Source organism: Vipera ursinii (genome assembly GCF_947247035.1).
Source record: "Vipera ursinii genome assembly, chromosome: 3".
NCBI classification, from domain to species: Eukaryota; Metazoa; Chordata; class Lepidosauria; order Squamata; family Viperidae; genus Vipera; species Vipera ursinii.
The window spans coordinates 138996149-139014752 of NC_139516.1; the positions used below are offsets into that span (position 1 = coordinate 138996149).

The 18604-nt window shown below is 41.8% G+C and overlaps 1 protein-coding gene across 4 annotated transcripts in view; it reads right to left on the reverse strand.

Moving 5' to 3' along the window:
- The window catches only part of DROSHA (drosha ribonuclease III), a 122870-nt gene that overhangs the window by 64221 nt on the left and 40045 nt on the right, over positions 1 to 18604 (reverse strand). For all 4 annotated transcript variants that reach the window (XM_083359121.1, XM_083359122.1, XM_083359123.1 and 1 more), the window contains exons 15-18: positions 14885 to 15009; positions 13841 to 13940; positions 9203 to 9310; positions 1681 to 1788 (exon numbers count right to left, since the gene is read on the reverse strand). In XM_083359121.1, coding sequence (XP_083215247.1) covers positions 1681 to 1788; positions 9203 to 9310; positions 13841 to 13940; positions 14885 to 15009 — 441 coding nt within the window. The remainder of the gene's footprint in view (positions 1 to 1680; positions 1789 to 9202; positions 9311 to 13840; positions 13941 to 14884; positions 15010 to 18604) is intronic.

Sequence of the window (18604 nt, forward strand, 5' to 3'; positions counted from 1 at the left end):
CAGATACCTGGGCTTAAGTTTAGGTATTCAGCCTAAAAGCCTCTTAGGTTTTGTCTGTTACATTATGTTTCATCGTCACCAGGATATTTATGTACTTCTTTGTTAATTTTGCAATATTTGTATTTGTAAAGCACTGTGGTCAGTTATGTCTGTAGATCGGGCATGTCAAACTCGCAACGTCACGTGACGCCGCGCAACGTATCGTGACTTTTTCCCCATTGCCGGCAATGGGGAGGGCGCGGTTTCGTCGTGAGGCATCCGGCCCGCAAGCCGGCAGTTTGACATGCCTGCTGTAGATGATGAAGAAATTTTTTTTAAGGTAAAGTGAGGTAATAATTAAAGTAATAATCTCTTTGCAGACTCACTATCAATACTGACCAAAAGCACGATGGAAAAGTTTCATTTTAATTGCCTTAGAAAACGAAAGGAGGGGGGGCAGACATATTTCTGGGGAAAGTACATTCCAAAGCATGGAGGCTTTTCTTCAGACAAGCCCTGTCATCTAACCCTCATCTTTCCTGCTTGGTGGGGACATCTTCAGTAGGTTTTCTCAAGATATTCGGAGTAGCTTAGCAGAGACGCACTCCACAATGCAGGGTCTGATAGTACGTCATACAGAGAGCTTTTAGGAGATAACCGTTTAGAATTGGCCCTCGAACAGGACTAGCAGCCAGTCCTGTGGCCTCAAAATAGTGTTATTCTAAGCGGCAGGACTGCAGTGTGGCTGCAACTTTCTGAACAAGTTGCAGCTTCTGAGTTCTCTTCCAAAGGCATCCCATAGCGTAACTTGCAGTAGTCCAGCCATTGGTGATCAAGGCAAGAGTAGCAGAAGATCCTATCTAGGCAGGGTGATAACTAGAACATCAGCTAAAGATGGCCATGACTTTGACTAACTGTTTATGTCAAGTTCAAAAAGATCTCTTAATATTTCAAACCTATTCTGTCATGAGGAATTGCAACCGTATCCTAAGTAATAACTGAGACCAGAGTTAATGGACTGCCCATATATTCATTACCAAATACAGATGTGAGATCACCTATAGGAAGCCATCTTTGACTCCATTCCAAACTTCTGTTTCCATCTAGGTCCACATCCTGTTTTTCCATAGCTTTCTTCTTCACCCTTATTTCTTATTCCAAGGGTCAGCAACATTTTCTGAACAAGAACATCCCCCACAGCCAATCTTGTCAGGGAATGACAGGTTTTATGAGATTCTGACATCTTCGGATAACGTTGCTAAAAAAATCCTTTGCAATCACACGGCCTTATATTGTTTTCAATATAAAAAAAATATTTACAATTGTAAACTTTTTAAAAAATAGGTTGCGGTCCTATATTCTACATTCGTATTCCAATTTTTTTCCATCTAATCAGCCATTGTTCAATGTTCAGAGCCCAGTTAGATCTCTCGTGTTCCAACTACCTCTCTTAGTTCCTGTCTCCAGGTTAGTGTCTTAGGACCTGGGCTCCGTTATCTACAGCAGTCTTCCTAAATAAATTGGATTTTGGAGAAGGATCCTGGAATTGAAGGCCACACATTTGGAAGGCACTCATGTTTGGGCCAATGGATTTAAATATCAATAGGAAGATACCAATAAATCTCTTTCCTGCTCCCTTTATTTAATTCCAACTTAGTACAGTCATGATACTGAAGTATATGATTGTCAACATGAGCTCACCTGCAATAAACACCGGTCTTTAAAAGTGTAGCCTATTAGTCTGTCCAAATGCATCAGACACTGATGGTAACGGATGTGGTGTGTTAAGACAGGAAGCATCATGGCATGCTAGAGAAAGAATCATCACAATTCATGCTAGAAAATCCTTGAAGGCAACAAGATCCTTAAACACTGCTTTTAGTCAATACTTTGCATTGCTAATATACATTGCAGATATTATAAGCACTTCCATAATTTTTACAAAGGCTTTGAAAGAGAGCAGTGTATTATACCCATACTGCAGAAGGGATACGTGTGCAATAAAGCAGGGAGAATTAGGTTTTTAGATTATCTAGTAAATGAGCGGGTACAGATCAATCTTCGATATGAGAGTTCATTGCTTACCTCCTTATCTGCTTAATTTAAATTCAAAATGTAACAATTAATTCTCAGAGTAGTCCAACAATATGTTATTTCTAATTCACTCTCTCCCACATTTACAGAAGATAAAAATGATGAAGTATACGATTTATCTCAATCATACAATACATCCATGATTTAATCGAGATAACAGACACATGAGTGGAACTCTAGAGCTTCTGTATATTGATCTAAGGGCTCAAGTTATGGAAACCAGAACTGATAGGTACACAGGTTTAGGAAAGGAGGAAACAGAACATTACTTACTGTTAACTAAATGTCTTTTATAAATATATAAAAGGTAAAGGTTCCCCCGCACATGCGTGCTAGTCGTTTCCGACTCTAGGGGCCGGTGCTCATCTCCGTTTCAAAGCCAAAGAGCCAGCACTTGTCCGAGGACGTCTCCGTGGTCATGTGGCCGGCATGACTAGACGCCAAAGGCGCACGGAACGCTGTTACCTTCCCACCGTAGTGGTACCTATTTTTCTACTTGCATTTTTACGTGCTTTAGAACTGCTAGGTTGGCAGAAGCTGGGACAAGTAACACGCTCACTCTGTTACGCGGCACTCGGGATTCGACCCGCCAAATTGCTGACCATCTGGTCGACAAGCTCAGTGTCCTAACCCACTGAGCCACCGCGTCCCTTTTATAAATATAGACATACTCAATCATAGCAAATAACGTTTTGGATAATTAATAGAAGTAGGGCTTCCAAGTCAAGGGAAGGATTATTCTGTATTAGTGAGACCCCCTTATTGAATACTGTGTCGAATTCTTGGCACTCTGCTTTAAAAAGCATTCAGACAAACTGGAATATGAAAAGATAACAACAAAGATGATTAGAAGGTTATCTCTCTTATGAAGAGAGATAAAAGGAACTGAGAAGGTTTAGCTTTGTGGAGAGAAGAAGAGGAAGTGATAGCAAGTTTTCAAAGGATATTAAACAGAAGATGGTCAAGACCTTCATCATTCAAACATGGAATCTAGAACCCATGGCAAGTTGGGAGTTTGGATAACACCAGGGATTACTCATTTACAAGGAGCAATCCGTTGTTGCACAGGGTTGATCTCTTCACTGCCTCTCCATGAAAGTTCTCGAGAAAACTAGCAAGGTGGGAAAAGAAGAGCTTTTGAGATACAGGAAATATGTCTAAACCCTTAAACTCTTCACTTGCCTTGTTTTGCCATCTGTCCATGCAAGGCAGGTAGGTAAGGCAGTATGTTATTTATTGAAATCCTCTCTGTGAAAACTCTACAACCATCATGTCCAGGGACCATGCCCCAGGTATTTTGTTAGCAGCATGTTGAATACAGGAACACTTCAAATTTATTAAATTGAAACTCTAATCCTGAACCAATCTATTCCACCGGGCAAGAAAGAAAAACACTACACCAATAACTTTCAACTACTCTGTAACGTGCTTGTGCTCACAGTCTGGATACACATTTAATTCCATCCGATCACTTTTTAATTTGGTAGGAAGCAACATACAGTCATGGCTGAAATTGTTGGCACCCCAGAAATTTTTCCAGAAAATCAAGTATTTCTCACAGAAAAGTATTGCAGGAACACATGTTTTGCTATACACAGGTTTATACCCTTTGTGTGTATTGGAACACAACAAAAAAGGGGAGGAAAAAAAGCAATTTGGACATAATGTCAAACAAAACTCCAAAAATGGGCCGGACAAAATTATTGGCACCCTTAACTTAATATTTGGTTGTGCACCCTTTGGAAAAAATAACTGAAATCAGTCGCTTCCTATAACCATCAATAAGCTTCTTACACCTCTCACCCGGAATTCTGGACCACTCTTCCTTTGCAAACTGCTCCAGGTCTCTCTTATTGGAAGGGCACCTTTTCCCAACAGCAATTTTAAGATCTCTCCACAGGTGTTCAATGGGATTCAGATCTGGACTCATTGCTGGCCACTTCAGAACTCTCCAGCGCTTTCTTGCCATCCATTTCTGGGTGCTTTTTGACATATGTTTGGGGTCATTGTCCTGCTGGAAGACCCAAGATCTCGGATGCAAACCCAGCTTTCTGACACTGGGCTCTACAGTGCAACCCAAAATCCTTTGGTAATCCTCAGATTTCATGATGCCTAGCACACATTCAAGGCACCCAGTGCCAGAGGCAGCAAAACAACCCCAAAACATCATTGAACCTCCACCACATTTCACTGTAGGTACTGTGTTCTTTTCTTTGTAGGCCTCATTTCGTTTTCAGTAAACAGTAGAATGATGTGCTTTACCAAAGAGCTCTAACTTGGTCTCATCTGTCCACAAGACGTTTTCCCAGAAGGATTTTGGCTTACTCAAGTACATTTTGGCAAACTGTAAGCTTGCTTTTTTATGTCTCTGTGTCAGCAGTGGGGTCCTCCTAGGTCTCCTGCCATAGCGTTTCATTTCATTTAAATGTCGACGGATAGTTCGCACTGACACTGATGCTCCCTGAGCCTGCAGGACAGCTTGCATTCCTTTGGAACTTGTTTGGGGCTGCTTATCCACCATCCGGACTATCCTGTGTTGCAAACTTTCATCAATTTTTCTCTTCTGTCCACGACCAGGGAGATTAGCTACAGTGCCATGGGTTGCAAACTTCTTGATAATGTTGCGCACTGTGAACAAAGGCAAATCTAGATCTCTGGAGATGGACTTGTAACCTTGAGATTTATTTATTTATTTATTTATTTATTTATTTTATTTTAATTCCATTTATATCCCGCCCTTCTCCGAAGACTCAGGGCGGCTTACAAGCTTAGCAGTAGCCTTCATTCTATGTATATGCCTGCTTATTAGGGCTTTCACACACACACCCCAAGCGGCATTATTACAAAGTCAGCTTAATTGCCCCCAACAATCTGGGTCCTCATTTTACCTACCTCAGAAGGATGGAAGGCTGAGTCAACCTTGAGCCTGGTGGGATGCGAACCTGCACTAATTGCAGGCAGCTGGTGTTACTTAAGGAGGCATTAGCCCACTGTTCCACCAAGATTGTTGATATTTGTCCACAATTTTGGTTCTCAAGTCCTCAGACAGTTCTCTTCTCCTCTTTCTGTTGTCCATGCTTAGCGTGGCACGCACAGACACACAATGCAAAGACTAAGTGAACCTCTCTCCTTTTTATCTGCTTTCAGGTGTGATTTTTATATTGCCTGTTGTGTATTGTGGGTAGACACAGATGACAGACACAGATGACAGGACGCCGCGTTAGAACTCAGATTTATTGTGGTTGGAACAAGGAACTCTCCACAGCTCGGCTCTTTATATACAGTTGCCGGCTAGCCGCCGGCCAATCCACATACTTCAAGGATCCCGCCAAAACGGCCGGACCAATAGGATACTGTTGCTGGGTGAGGCTCAGCTGATGCCCAGCTGGCTGTCAAGTTTAACAAATAATACTAACATATAACACTGAATATATAACACCCCTTCCCCCCCAACGAAGAACAATCATAATTGACCTGGCACCAGGCTTGCCATTGCTGGTGACCTATGACCTCACGAAGTCTTGAAGATATGCTGGAGGCTTGCGCGTTCTGCTGGAACGTCTTAGTGGCAACTCCACCCTGTCAGGGGACCGGCTATGTTCTTCCCGTTCATTTCCTTGTCCGGGCATGGAGTCCCCCAGCTGGTTCCCCTGGTCCTGTGCTTCCACAAGGGGCCCTGGCCTTTTCATGCTTGGTAGATTCACAATGGGGGGCCTTTCAGGTGTTATTGTGACTCCATGGCCACAGGTTTGCCCCCTGTCGCTAGTTACTTCCCTATGTTGATTTTCTGGGGCCCGCTTCCTCAGCTGATCTAAATGCCTCCTCACCTGACGGCCCCCTTCCCCCTCAATAAGGTATGACAATGGCCCTGTTTTATCAATCACCACCCCTTGCACCCAGAAATCCCCACCGGAGTAATTCTTTGCCCACACATTGTCCCCAACTGCTAGCCCCATCACAGTCCAGTGTTGCACTCCTTCTGCTGCCACTCAGTCAGGGTGCAATCTGTCCAGTTTAGTCATGAGGCGTCGGCCCCAATGAAGTTCAGCCGGGCTTTTACCGGTGGTTGTGGACGGAGTGGTATGTTGGCTTAGTAGGAATTGTGCCAGTCTTTGGTGCCAGTCTCCAATGACAATTCGCTTCAGGGCGTCTTTTGTTGATCTTACCATTCGTTCAGCAAGGTGGAAAGGGGCGGATGTGATATGCCTAATCAAGTTGGCCTTGATGAAAGCCTGAAAATCAGCAGATTTAAATTGTGGGCCGTTGTCTGACACAATGACATCAGGCAAGCCATGAGTTGCAAAGAGCCCCCTAAGCACCTGTACAGTTTTTGACGTGGTCATGCTAGACACTGGCACTACCTCCAACCATTTAGAATGACTGTCCACTACAACGAGGAAAAGGTGACCTTGGAAAGGGCCTGCATAGTCAATGTGGATTCTTGACCATGGTACTTGTGTTGGTTCCCATTTGTGCACAGTGGAATGAGGTTGTTCGGGTCTGGTTTTTTGGCACTGATAACACCCTGCAACCTGCCCTTCTATTTCCTTGTTGAGGCCTGGCCACCACACGTAGCTGCGGGCTAGGGCCTTCATCCTGACAACACCGGGGTGTCCCTTGTGTAATGCCCCTAGAACTTTAACCCTCAGTTTGTCTGGGACTATGACCCTATTTCCCCATAAGAAACACCCTTTATGTGACGATAATTCGTTCCTCCTGGTAAAATATGGTTGGAAATCCTTCCCTGGGCACTGCACTAGCCATCCCGAGGCTGCCCATGTTGCTACCCTGCTTAGGATTTTATCAGTTGCTATGCTGTTTGCTATATCTTTAGCTTGCAGGGGGGAGTCAGGAAGATCCTGGATGGCAATGACATTACAGGCCGGGGCTGGATCTGGCTCAATAATTCACAGGGGGAGTCTGCTCAATGTGTCTGCGTGCCCCATGTCCTTACCAGGTTTATATTTTAAGTCATACGAATAGGCAGACAGGAATACAGACCATCTTAAAACCCTAGGGCACGGGTCGGCATCCCGCGGCTCCGGAGCCGCATGAGCCATAATTTCATTAACGACTTCTGACAGGCTCAGGGTGGGTTTTGCGATTATCTTTTGCTGGAGGTGATCGTCGCTCAGACCGAACACAATTCTTTCCCGAATCCGATCTTCGAGGTCGGGGAAACTGCACATTCGGGCGGCTTGACGCACAGCGGCTACGAAGTCCATTGCTGATTCTCCGGGAAGCTGGTTCCTCTGGATGAATCTGAGTCGCCAGTAGATTTTGGATTTCTTTGGCATGAAATGCTGGGTCAACTTGCCGACGAGGTCAGCGTAGGGCAGTGCCGTGACTGGATCTGGGATGCTTAACCCGACAGCCATGTCGTACACGGCTGGCCCGCTGATGCATAGCAACACTGCTGCTTTCGCCCTATCTTCCATGATTTTATTCACGAAGAGATACCCCTCGACTTGTCCCAGGTGGGACTCCCATTGTCCCGGGTGGCGGACGTCAAATTCGCGCACGTGTCCAATTTGGGTCTTTCTGTTCTGGTCTGGTCACTGCTTGATGGGAAGGAATTTAATCGGGAGAGTTCACTCTTCCCTCCTTTCCCGTAGTCCGCGCTTCAGCACTTGTGACTCAGCTAGTGCTTCAGCTCAAGCAGTATCCCACCTTCGTCGCCACTGTTGTGTATTGTGGGTAGACCGTCAGACACAGATGACAGGACGCCGCGTTAGAACTCAGATTTATTGTGGTTGGAACAAGGAACTCTCCACAGCTCGGCTCTTTATATACAGTTGCCGGCTAGCCGCTGGCCAATCCACATACTTCAAGGATCCCGCCAAAACGGCCGGACCAATAGGATACTGTTGCTGGGTGAGGCTCAGCTGATGCCCAGCTGGCTGTCAAGTTTAACAAATAATACTAACATATAACACTGAATATATAACATTGCCCACACCTGTTACTTGCCCCAGGTGAGTTTAAAGGAGCATCGCATGCTTGAAACAATCTTGTTTACCCAAAATTTTGAAAGGGTGCCAATAATGCCCATTTTTGGAGTTTTGTTTGACATTATGTCTAATTTGCTTTTTTTCCTCCCTTTTTTGTTGTGTTCCAATACACACAAAGGGAATAAACCTGTGTACAGCAAAGCATGTGTTCCTGCAATACTTTTCTGTGAGAAATACTTGATTTTCTGGAAAAATTTCTGGGGTGCCAAAAATTTCAGACATGACTGTAGATATCGATATGGATACACATTTAAAGATACACTGTCTTTTTTGATGTCTTGGGGGAATATATGAATGTACAATATGGATATATTTTATGTAGTTTTCTCTCAAAAACAATCGATTCTGCAGCAGAGTAGATCCATTGCCATTTGATACGTTGCTGTCCTTCACAATAAAAAGAAGAACATTTCAGTGGATAAACTGCAAAGCCTTTCAAGGCCATGAACAATGTTGTTTGTCAGTGCTAAAAGAAAGATGATGTTTGACGTGGATTTTCCACTAGAACATTTATTCCTCAAAAAACAAAAGCTACATATAAAAAGGAAAACATCGGGGGGTGGGTGGAGGGATAACGTCACTGATATCAATTCCACTTTGTACATTTCAGTTTCAAGACAACCAAGAATAAGAAAATAAGAAGATAGTTAAGCAGGATTGAGAGAATCCGTCTTGTTGAGAATTCCACTTGTGCACTTGTGCACACTATACATTTTTTTTTCTTTCTACCGTCTGCTGTAGACTGGTCCATAAATGAGCATACGGCCTTATATCTGCACTTTTCTGCAGTTTGCATAAGTTTGATTGATTATGTGCAATCAAATTAGTCACAACACAACACAAGGGTCTATAAGAAACGAGATAGATAGATTTTCTCTAGGACTATTCTGAAAGGAAAACAGCATGATGAGTACCCTGTACCCAATCTTCTGTTTACCTTAGCAAACAAATGTAAGAGATAATGGGGGTCTCCAGGATTAGGTCCGCAATAGCAGATTTGTTGAATTTTGACAATTTTGGGTGGGGGCACGCTCCTTCTTATTTGCATTCCACAGGTTTGAAAGAGCCTTAGTTAAAACAGACTTTCACCATCCCCTTGGGGGGTGAACGTAACTCACTTGACAGACGTCAGAACGAATTCCCGTCTTCCAGAATCCTTGGCTGCTCAGCTCAACAGTCACTTCCCGCCGCATGGTATTCTTTTGTCTGATTTTTTGGAGGGCTTCCTTTAGAGAAAGAAAAAGAGAATGTGTATTTTGCTAAAGGAACCAAAATCCCCTTGAATTTATGGAAAACCTGAGTTTTGGTAAGGGAGTGTTGTTGTTTGGAATCTCACAATGGAATTATTAAAAGGTAAAGGTAAAGGTTCCCCCGCACATACGTACTAGTCGTTTCCAACTCTAGGGGCCGGTGCTCATCTCCGTTTCAAAGCCGAAGAGCCAGCGCTTGTCCGAGGACGTCTCCGTGGTCATGTGGCCGGCATGACTAGATGCCAAAGGCGCACGGAACGCTGTTACCTTCCCACCGGAGTGGTCCCTATTTTTCTACTTGCATTTTTACATGCTTTCGAACTGCTAGGTTGGCAGAAGCTGGGACGAGTAACAGGCGCTCACTCTGTCACGCGGCACTCGGGATTCGACCCGCCAAACTGCCGACCTTCAGATCGACAAGCTCAGCGTCCTAACCCACTGAGCCACCGCGTCCCTTATGGAATTATTAGTCAACTCCAAAAACATACCAGAGAGCTTGGTCTATTGGCAGGATAGGCCAACCCCACTCTAGCACCTCTTAAGAGAAAGGATAAATAGGAGTGGCTTTACTACTGCCAAAATCCGGCATACTATTATGCAGAATCAGGGAAGGCTGGTGAAAACCCTTAAAATCAGGACTAGATGCATCCAAAGGGCACACTGTCTTCTGGGAAAATATAAGCAGGCTGGGAACTAGACTGTGTTATTTCTCTGTGTCATACATGTGCATGTATATGGGTATATGCATAGCTTTTTGTCATGTTCATCTAGTGTATATTGGAGGTGGTTTCCCTCTGAGAGCTGAATGCAATGAAATTTCATTTTAATGTGTGCTGATTAGTGTACATTTAAAGTGACGATAAAGTTATTCTACTCTCCTCTCCTCTCCTCTCCCCTACCCTACCCTATTCTGGAAAAGATACATGAGAAAGTATTTCCTATATTACGTGGGCCTTGAAAAAAGTATCTGCTGCCTCAGCGCCTGTTTGCCTCACAGCCTCCATACCCGCCACCTTGCCAACTCCCCAGTAAGGCAGTTAAGAAGAAAAGAAAGGTGCATCTGTTCTAATGTAGTTTGGGATATATTGAATTTTAGAAGGGAAATAGTTCAGCTGCTGGGTTTCTTGCAAACCCATCTCATTCTTCTCAATAAATCTTGCTAAAGAGATTCTTGGAGAATTGTGCTTGGAAAAGAATTACTTTCGGTTTAGGCAGATGCTAAAGAGCCCCACGGAGGGCAGGATTCCCACCATAGAACTACCTATTGTAGAGGCCTATAAAGAAGTTCCTGCAAGCACTAATCCACCCGTGCAAATCCCAGAAACCACAATGAAGAATAATGAAGGCAAGCAAGTGTTTAGCTGTCTTGTTTATCTTGCTGAAATCTTTCTATGGTAGGTCTCTGTTAAAGTGACTGCCTTAAGACTCCTGACTACATCCATGATAGAAGCAAAAAAAATGAAGCAGAGACGGGGTTTTTTTTTCAGGAGACAACCCATCAGCTCAGTTGATAAAAATCTAGAAACAGAGATTTTACACCACAGGGTGATAAATGTCAAAGCAGCACTCCCTTCTCCCTTTTTGGTTTGCAGTGAAATGTAATCACCCACAAACTCTTATCTGCTATCATTTTAACCATAATGTGTCCATTATTCCCTAGAAAGAAATTTCTTTTTTTTTTAATAAAAAAGTATTTGTCTTCCATTTGTTCTACTACACTGCAGCAATGAAAGGCTTCTGCAAAGCTGAAAATAGTCTACAGTATTAAAAAAAAAAGTACTTCTCTGTCATTGAGGCAGGTTTATTAGTAGGGCATGGACCTTCCCACTTAAGAGAGGAAACCAAAAGCTGATTTTTGCAAGACTCTAAGCTGGTAACATCATGCAGGCCAACACAGCTGGAATGTGACACTTGGCTGTGCAAGGCTGCTGAAAACATTAATTGGAAGAAGTGCCAGTGCATAGAGTGGGATTTTTTTCTGAGCCATTATCTTCAGGTTTACACTACGTGATTAAAAAACATAAAGTGTGAACACGTTCCCTATTTCTCCAGTACAAAACTACTTCAAGGTACAGTAATATTGATTAAAGAAAAAAGAGACAAGTGTTTCATTGTTTTTCAAAAAGGAATGTGGCATTTTCTATTTCCCTCCCTCCTCTTTTGCCCTCCCCTTCCCAAATTCATGAAGTTATAACGCCATCATTTTCTAACCATGCTTTTAATGTAAAATTTTCTGTCCATATGGCTGAGATGCCAGAATTTCAAGATTAGATCTGGCTACCTTGGAATGCTCTCTCAGTTTTGCCTGAGTCCATAAATACATATCCTTCTTAACTGGAGTCGTTAGCAGTATAGAAGAGCATTCTGGTTTTTAAAGGGAAATGCGAGGTTGCAATGTTTTATAAGTAATGTATGATATATATATAAAAGGACGCTGCTATTAAAAGGAAACTTAAGATTGGATATATGACAGCTATTTACCTTGTCTAAAGCAACTCTTTTTCTTATTCAGAAGATGTAAATACTATGGATGGGAATTTGAATGTCCCTGGGCTCTGGGCTTATCACAAGCACTGACTACAGCAACAAGTCTTATGATTTGCTTAAGTGATTTGAGCTACCAGCAGTCTTTGCACAACACAGTCCCTTGTCTGTTCAAAGGCAAACCTTTCTTTACTGATAGAACTCAAGGGCTTAGTTGTGATTTGCTGAATTGAGCAATCAAAGATTGAAAGTAAAGGTATGCCTCGACTTGCAACCGTTCATATAAACACTATTCAAAGTTACAACTGAGCTGAAAAAGGGAATTATGGCTGGTTCTTGTACTCATTACCATCGTAGCATCCTCGCAGTCGCGTGACCAAAATTCTGGGTCTTGACAACCAGCACGTATTTACAATAGGTGCAGTGTCCCAGGGTCACATGGTCACAATATACAACTTTTCCGACAAGCAAAATCAATGGGGAAAGCTGGGTTTGCTTAACAACCATATGCTTTGCTTAATGACCATGGTGATCTGCCTAACAGCCACAGAAAAATGGTCGCAAAATCAAAGCACAATTCACTTAATGATCGCATTGCTTAGTGACAGAAGTTCCAGTCCTAACTGTGGTCATAAATTGAGGAATACAGTATATTTTAATACTGTGCATTTACATCGTCTCCTAAGAATTCTTAACAACTCATATACTGGAAGGAGTATGGCTCATGGACAAAATTAAGATCAATCAGATTGGACAATACTGAGTTGATGGACCACTGATTTAGCTTCCTAAATTCCTAGAAAACAATTACCATTATTTTAGAATATTCTAATGATTCAAAAGATCCCCAACATTGCAGAAGCCATACATAGTCCTTGGGTAGTTTATTATTTACTTATTTTCCTCCTCTCTATCCCCACTTTCCATCCATGAGACCCTCTGCAGCTCAAAAAAAATCACAAATACATATATTAAATGAAAAAGGATTAGTAATTTTAATAAGTAGTAATTAATAAGGTTAGTAAAAGAGCTGTGGTAGCCAAGTGGTTAGAATGCAGTATTGCAAGCAAAACTCTGTCCACTGCCAGGAGTTAGATTATGACCGGCTCAAGGTTGACTCAGCCTTCCACCCTTCCCAGGTTGGTAAAATGAGGAGCCAGATATGCTGACTCTGTAAATTGCTTAGAGAAGGATGTAAAACACTATGGAGCGGTATATAAGTCTAAGTGCTATTGTTATTGCAATTTGAAAAACCTGGCTTTTGTGTACAGAAGTGAATTATGTTAAATTACATAATTACAAAACCCAGTATTCTTTCCAAGAACCTCCAGAGCCAGCAGACACTCAGTAGTTTACTTCCTTAAAATTGCCAGCTGCCCTCCTCCCAGTTCATGACAGTCTATCTGTTGCTCATGTCTCTTAGCATCTCCAATCAAAATACAGAACACAATACCTTCTAGCTGCAAAATTCTTCCAGCTCGGGCCCATCCCAAACAAAAGGAATAACAGAATAACATAAATTAAAACACTAAAGATGCCTAAAGGTAAAGGTAAAGGTTCCCCCGCACATGCGTTCTAGTCGTTTCCAACTCTAGGGGTCAGTGCTCATCTCCGTTTCAAAGCCGAAGAGCCAGCGCTTGTCTGAGGACGTCTCCGTGGTCATGTGGCTGGCATGACTAGATGCCAAAGGTGCACGGAACGCTGTTACCTTCCCACCGTAGTGGTCCCTATTTTTCTACTTGCATTTTTACGTGCTTTCGAACTGGTAGGTTGGCAGAAACTAGGACGAGTAACAGGCGCTCACTCTGTTATGCGGCACTCGGGATTCGACCCGCCAAACTGCCGACCTTCTGATCGACAAGCTCAGTGTCCTAATCCACTGAGCCACCGTGTCCCTTCAAAAGATGCCTATAACCTTGGAAAATAAACTAGGACTCAGGACAGGCTTGGGTTAAAGGCAACTGCCAAACCAACAATCCAAGCATTACACAGAAAACCAAGAAAATTGAAATTACAACTTACTTCTCTCTGAACTAATTTCTGTTTATCTGCTTGTTTCACTTTGGGACTATTAGCCAGCAGGTGGCGTAATTTCACATAACTTTTCCAGAGTTTTTGGTATCTGAAAGAGGTGAGAAGAACGAGAGTTACATTTTGGGACATTACGAGTTTGGGTTAGTGATCCGTCCAGAAATTATTTTATGTGCCTGAATTCTTTATAACCGTACAAAGATAATCCTCAACTTATAACAGTTCGTTTGGGGACCATTCAAAGCTACAACGGCACTGAAAAAAGCGACTTATGGCTGGTTTTTTTTACCCTTATGACTTTTACAGCATCCCCATGCTCACATGATAAAAATTTGGATGCTTGGCAATTGGTTCATATTTATGACAATTGCAGTGTCCCAGGGTCATGTGATCCCCTTTTGCGACCTTCTGACAAGGAGTCAATGGGGAAGCCAGATTCACTTAAGAAACATGTTACTAACGTAACAAGTGTAGTGATTCACTTAACAACTCTGGCAAGAAAGGTCATAAGATGAGGCAAGATTCACTTAACTACTGTCTTGTTTAGCAACAGAAATGTCGGGCTCAATTGTGGCCATAAGTTGAGGACTATCTGTACATTTCCAGTATTATCTACCCTGTATGAAAGCTTAGTATCCAGGTTTTTCATCTCCTGCGGCTTGGAGTTGGAAGCAGAAGTGAAACTGGCTTGGGCCACTGCTAATGGAACTGAATCTTTTCAATAAAGGAAAAAAGGTACCAAAATAAATCTCTTTTTTAAAAAAAAGTGCTATGGAATATTCAGGGGAAAGGATGATTGCACGATAAAGTTCATTCAGTTAATCCCACCAAATCTTGACCACAAATATCTGGAATGTCTCATGGAGACAATGGTCCTTTGGCCACTCCCAACAAATGAAAAGAGGAACCAAGCATTTTAGATACGGACACCTGAAAATAATATTGGATGTTTCGCTACTTACACATACTGCTTAGAAAGAAAAAAAAAGTTACATTGTTGATCAGTTCCATATGACTAATAAGGGAGCAGCTTACTGTGGATCTCCAGCGTAACTAAGTTGAGCTGGTCGTATTCCAAAATGGACGATAATGGGAAAAGTAATCACATCAGGGTTGAATTGTTCACGATCCAACTGATCAATACGAACAGAACTGGGTTTCTGCAGGAAAAGGAAGAAAAGATAAGAAAAAATTTAAATTTTACTAATAATGCCTCCATCAATACTTCTTCAGGCAATGGAGTTTTGCATACACATAACTTTCTGATACAAACCAACTTATCACATTGAAACTTTCTAAGAGCTTTCATGGACTATATCTACTAACACTAATCTGAAAATAGCTGGCAACTCTACATGAACATTAGCAGTCTGAAACTAGCAGGATCTCTTCCAACTTTAATTGGATTCTCTCTCTTCGGCAAACAAATCATCCTATTCACATGTCCAAATATTATTACGAGAGGAAAAAATGTGAAGTGTTACTCTTCTCACGTTCACACACAGCATAACCACATAGATGTTCTTGAGCAATGAACCATTCTGAGCCGGCTAGGTAAGTTCAGCCTGAACGTAAGACAGACATGAAGAAGGATAACAAGATGGTCACCTCCATTCACCCTACTGCTAGATTTAGAGCACAAAATGGCTGGGGTTAATTTTGGGTTGATTAAGTCACATATTAATTGATTACAGTAACTTATGGGAGGATTAAAATTAGAATCACCATTGTTCTGTTTTTCCAGAAATTTCTGACAGAATTAACTATTTATTCTGCTTTTATGGTGCATTGTTCCACCTAGGAATTAATACAATCGGTGCTTATAATGGCTGAAAGGAGTGATATAACTATGGTCTGAGGGTGGACTCAGTCTGATAAAAGTTTAATTATCTTGCTTGAGCCACTGTTTTTCTAAACTTTAGAGTTAAAACATCACCAAAGAAAGGGATGGCTATTTAGCCCTGAAGGAGACTCAAGATTCATTTTTATTTAAATAATGCAATGCTCTTCTCAATAAATTTACAAGGTTATGCTCTGTGAGATCTTCCTCTTCTCTCTGTTCCTAATTTAGTCTTCATGTTAACAAAGAAGCAGAAAACCCACACAATCTCCCTCTTCTATTTGTTCCTGACAGAAATTAGAATAATTGCTATTGTCACTAAAGGAAGGTGGCAGAAAAGAAAAATATGCACACATGAAACCTATTTTTCTTCCTTTTCTCATACCCTTTAAAAAGTTACATGGAGATACACACACACACACATACAACCAAGAAAATGAGGCTCCATAAATCCCCTCATGATCTTTAGTCAATTATAGACAAGTAGCAAGAGGAGAGGTTCATTATTGAAATACACAAAAGTTACTCTTGTTGTCTGAAGAACGGAGGCTTCTTTTATATTTTCCACAATACATATTAATAGCCAACAGGCAGAAGTGTAGATATGACATGATTTTCTTTCTTTTGGGAGATGGATGAAAATTTTGGAACATGGAAGACAGAGGAAGATGATCATTTTTTAAAAGCTTATTTGGATTGCTTCCTGTCTTACTTTTTTATTTTTACAGGTAGTCCTCGAGATACAAGAACAACTGAGTCCAAAATTTATGCTGCTAAGTGAGAAAATTGTTAAGTGAGTTTTGCCCCATTTTATGACTTTTCTTGCCACATGTTAGGTGAATCACCGCAGTTGTTAAGTTAGTAACACGGTCGTTAAGTGAATCTGGCTTCCTCACTGACTTTTTTTTATTTTTTATTTTAATTCCATTTATATCCCGCCCTTCTCTGAAGACTCAGGGCGGCTTACAAGCTTAGCAGTAGCCTTCATTCTATGTATATGCCTGCTTATTAGGGCTTTCACACACACACCCCAAGCGGCATTATTACAAAGTCAGCTTAATTGCCCCCAACAATCTGGGTCCTCATTTTACCTACCTCAGAAGGATGGAAGGCTGAGTCAACCTTGAGCCTGGTGGGATGCGAACCTGCACTAATTGCAGGCAGCTGGTGTTACTTAAGGAGGCATTAGCCCACTGCTCCAAGGCTCCTTTTTTTTGACTTTGCTTGTCAGAAGGTCGCAAAAGGGGATCACATGAGCCTGGGACACTGCAGCCATCATAAATACAAAATTCAAGCATCTGAATTTTGATCAAATGACAATGGGGATGCTGCTATGGTCATAAGTGTGAAAAATGGTCATAAGTCACTTTTTCCAGTGCCGTTGTAACTTTGGTCACTAAGTCAAGGACAATCTGTACTTTCTGAACTTTGTATTCCCTTGCCTGTATTTTATTCTATTGCCTGTTTCATTGGCACTCAGCATATTATACAGACCAAACGAAACCTAATACGTTTAACACACACATGAATACAAAGGCATGTTAATGCCTTAGACCAAGGGTGTCAAACTCGCAACGTCACGTGACATGTTGTGACATATCGTGACTTTTTTTCCATTGCTGCCAATGGGGTGGGCACAGTTTCGGCATGACGCATCCGGCCCATGGGCCAGCAGTTTGACACCCCTTAGAAAATGTCAGTTAGATTTTGTGTACAGGTACTCCTTGAGTTACGGTAATAATGCAGCCTGCTCATTACGGTCATAAGCCATAACGGTCATAAAACTGGAAAACCAATTAAAAGCTTTTTTTGTGGTGGTTGTTAAGCAAAAGCCAGCTGTATAATGAACAATGGTTTTGGTTCACGGTTTTGTCAAAAACCAGAAGTAACTGCCGGATTTTGGGAAAAACTATAGTAAAATATGCTTATGTGACATGGGATGCTATAGACATCCATATATGCAGCTGGGTTGCTAAGGGCCCAAAGTCTAGTCACGTGACCATGGGGAGGGGGGGAAGATGGCACGACCTGGGTCGTAAGTCCCCCTTTTTGGGTTAGTCGTAACTAATTGTAATCGCTAAGTGACTGCTAATTAAGTCAATGACTATCTGTAATAGGATACTAAATGGAAGTGAAAAGCATCTTGTAAATAATAACAAAAGGGCAAACCTCTGGAAAAGACATCTGGGCTCTCGACCCTGACAAGTAACTGCTGGATCAGGTCCCATTGGGCTTTGATTGCATCTGCCACCATTATAGCTCCTCTAGCTTTTGAGCTAAAGACATATTTTTGTTTTTAGGGAAGGACTCAGTGGTACTGAAAGGCTCCTACTTCAGCCCCAGTGTGCCTTGGTACAAACTTGATATGTGGTCTATTTGCAACTTTGGTCTTGTGGATGCTGCCAATTCACAACTTCCAGCAGACCCAATGATCATAGCCGAGAGGAAGAGATGCTAGGAGTTGTAATTCAATAATAATAATAATAATAATAATAATAATAATAATAATAATAATAATAATAATAATAATAATAATAATAATAGAGTTGGAAGGGACCTTGGAGGTCTTCTAGTCCAACCCTCTGCTCAGGCAGGAAGCCCTATACCATTTCAGACAAATGGTTGTCCAGTCTCTTCTTAAAAACTTGCAGTGTTGGAGCTTTTACAACATCTGGAGGCGGGTTGTTCCACTGATTAATTGTTCTAACTATCTTCAAAGCCACACATTCTATATTCCTGACTGATATATTCCAATCTTAGATATGACTCTGGGAAATAACCTAGAATTTTCCCAGATCTTTAAATACCAAATGAGTTTTGCCCCATTTTATGACTTTACTTACCATAATTCTTAATGAATTACTATAGCTGTTAAGTTAGTGACATGGTTTTTAAGAGACATAGCTTTCCCATTG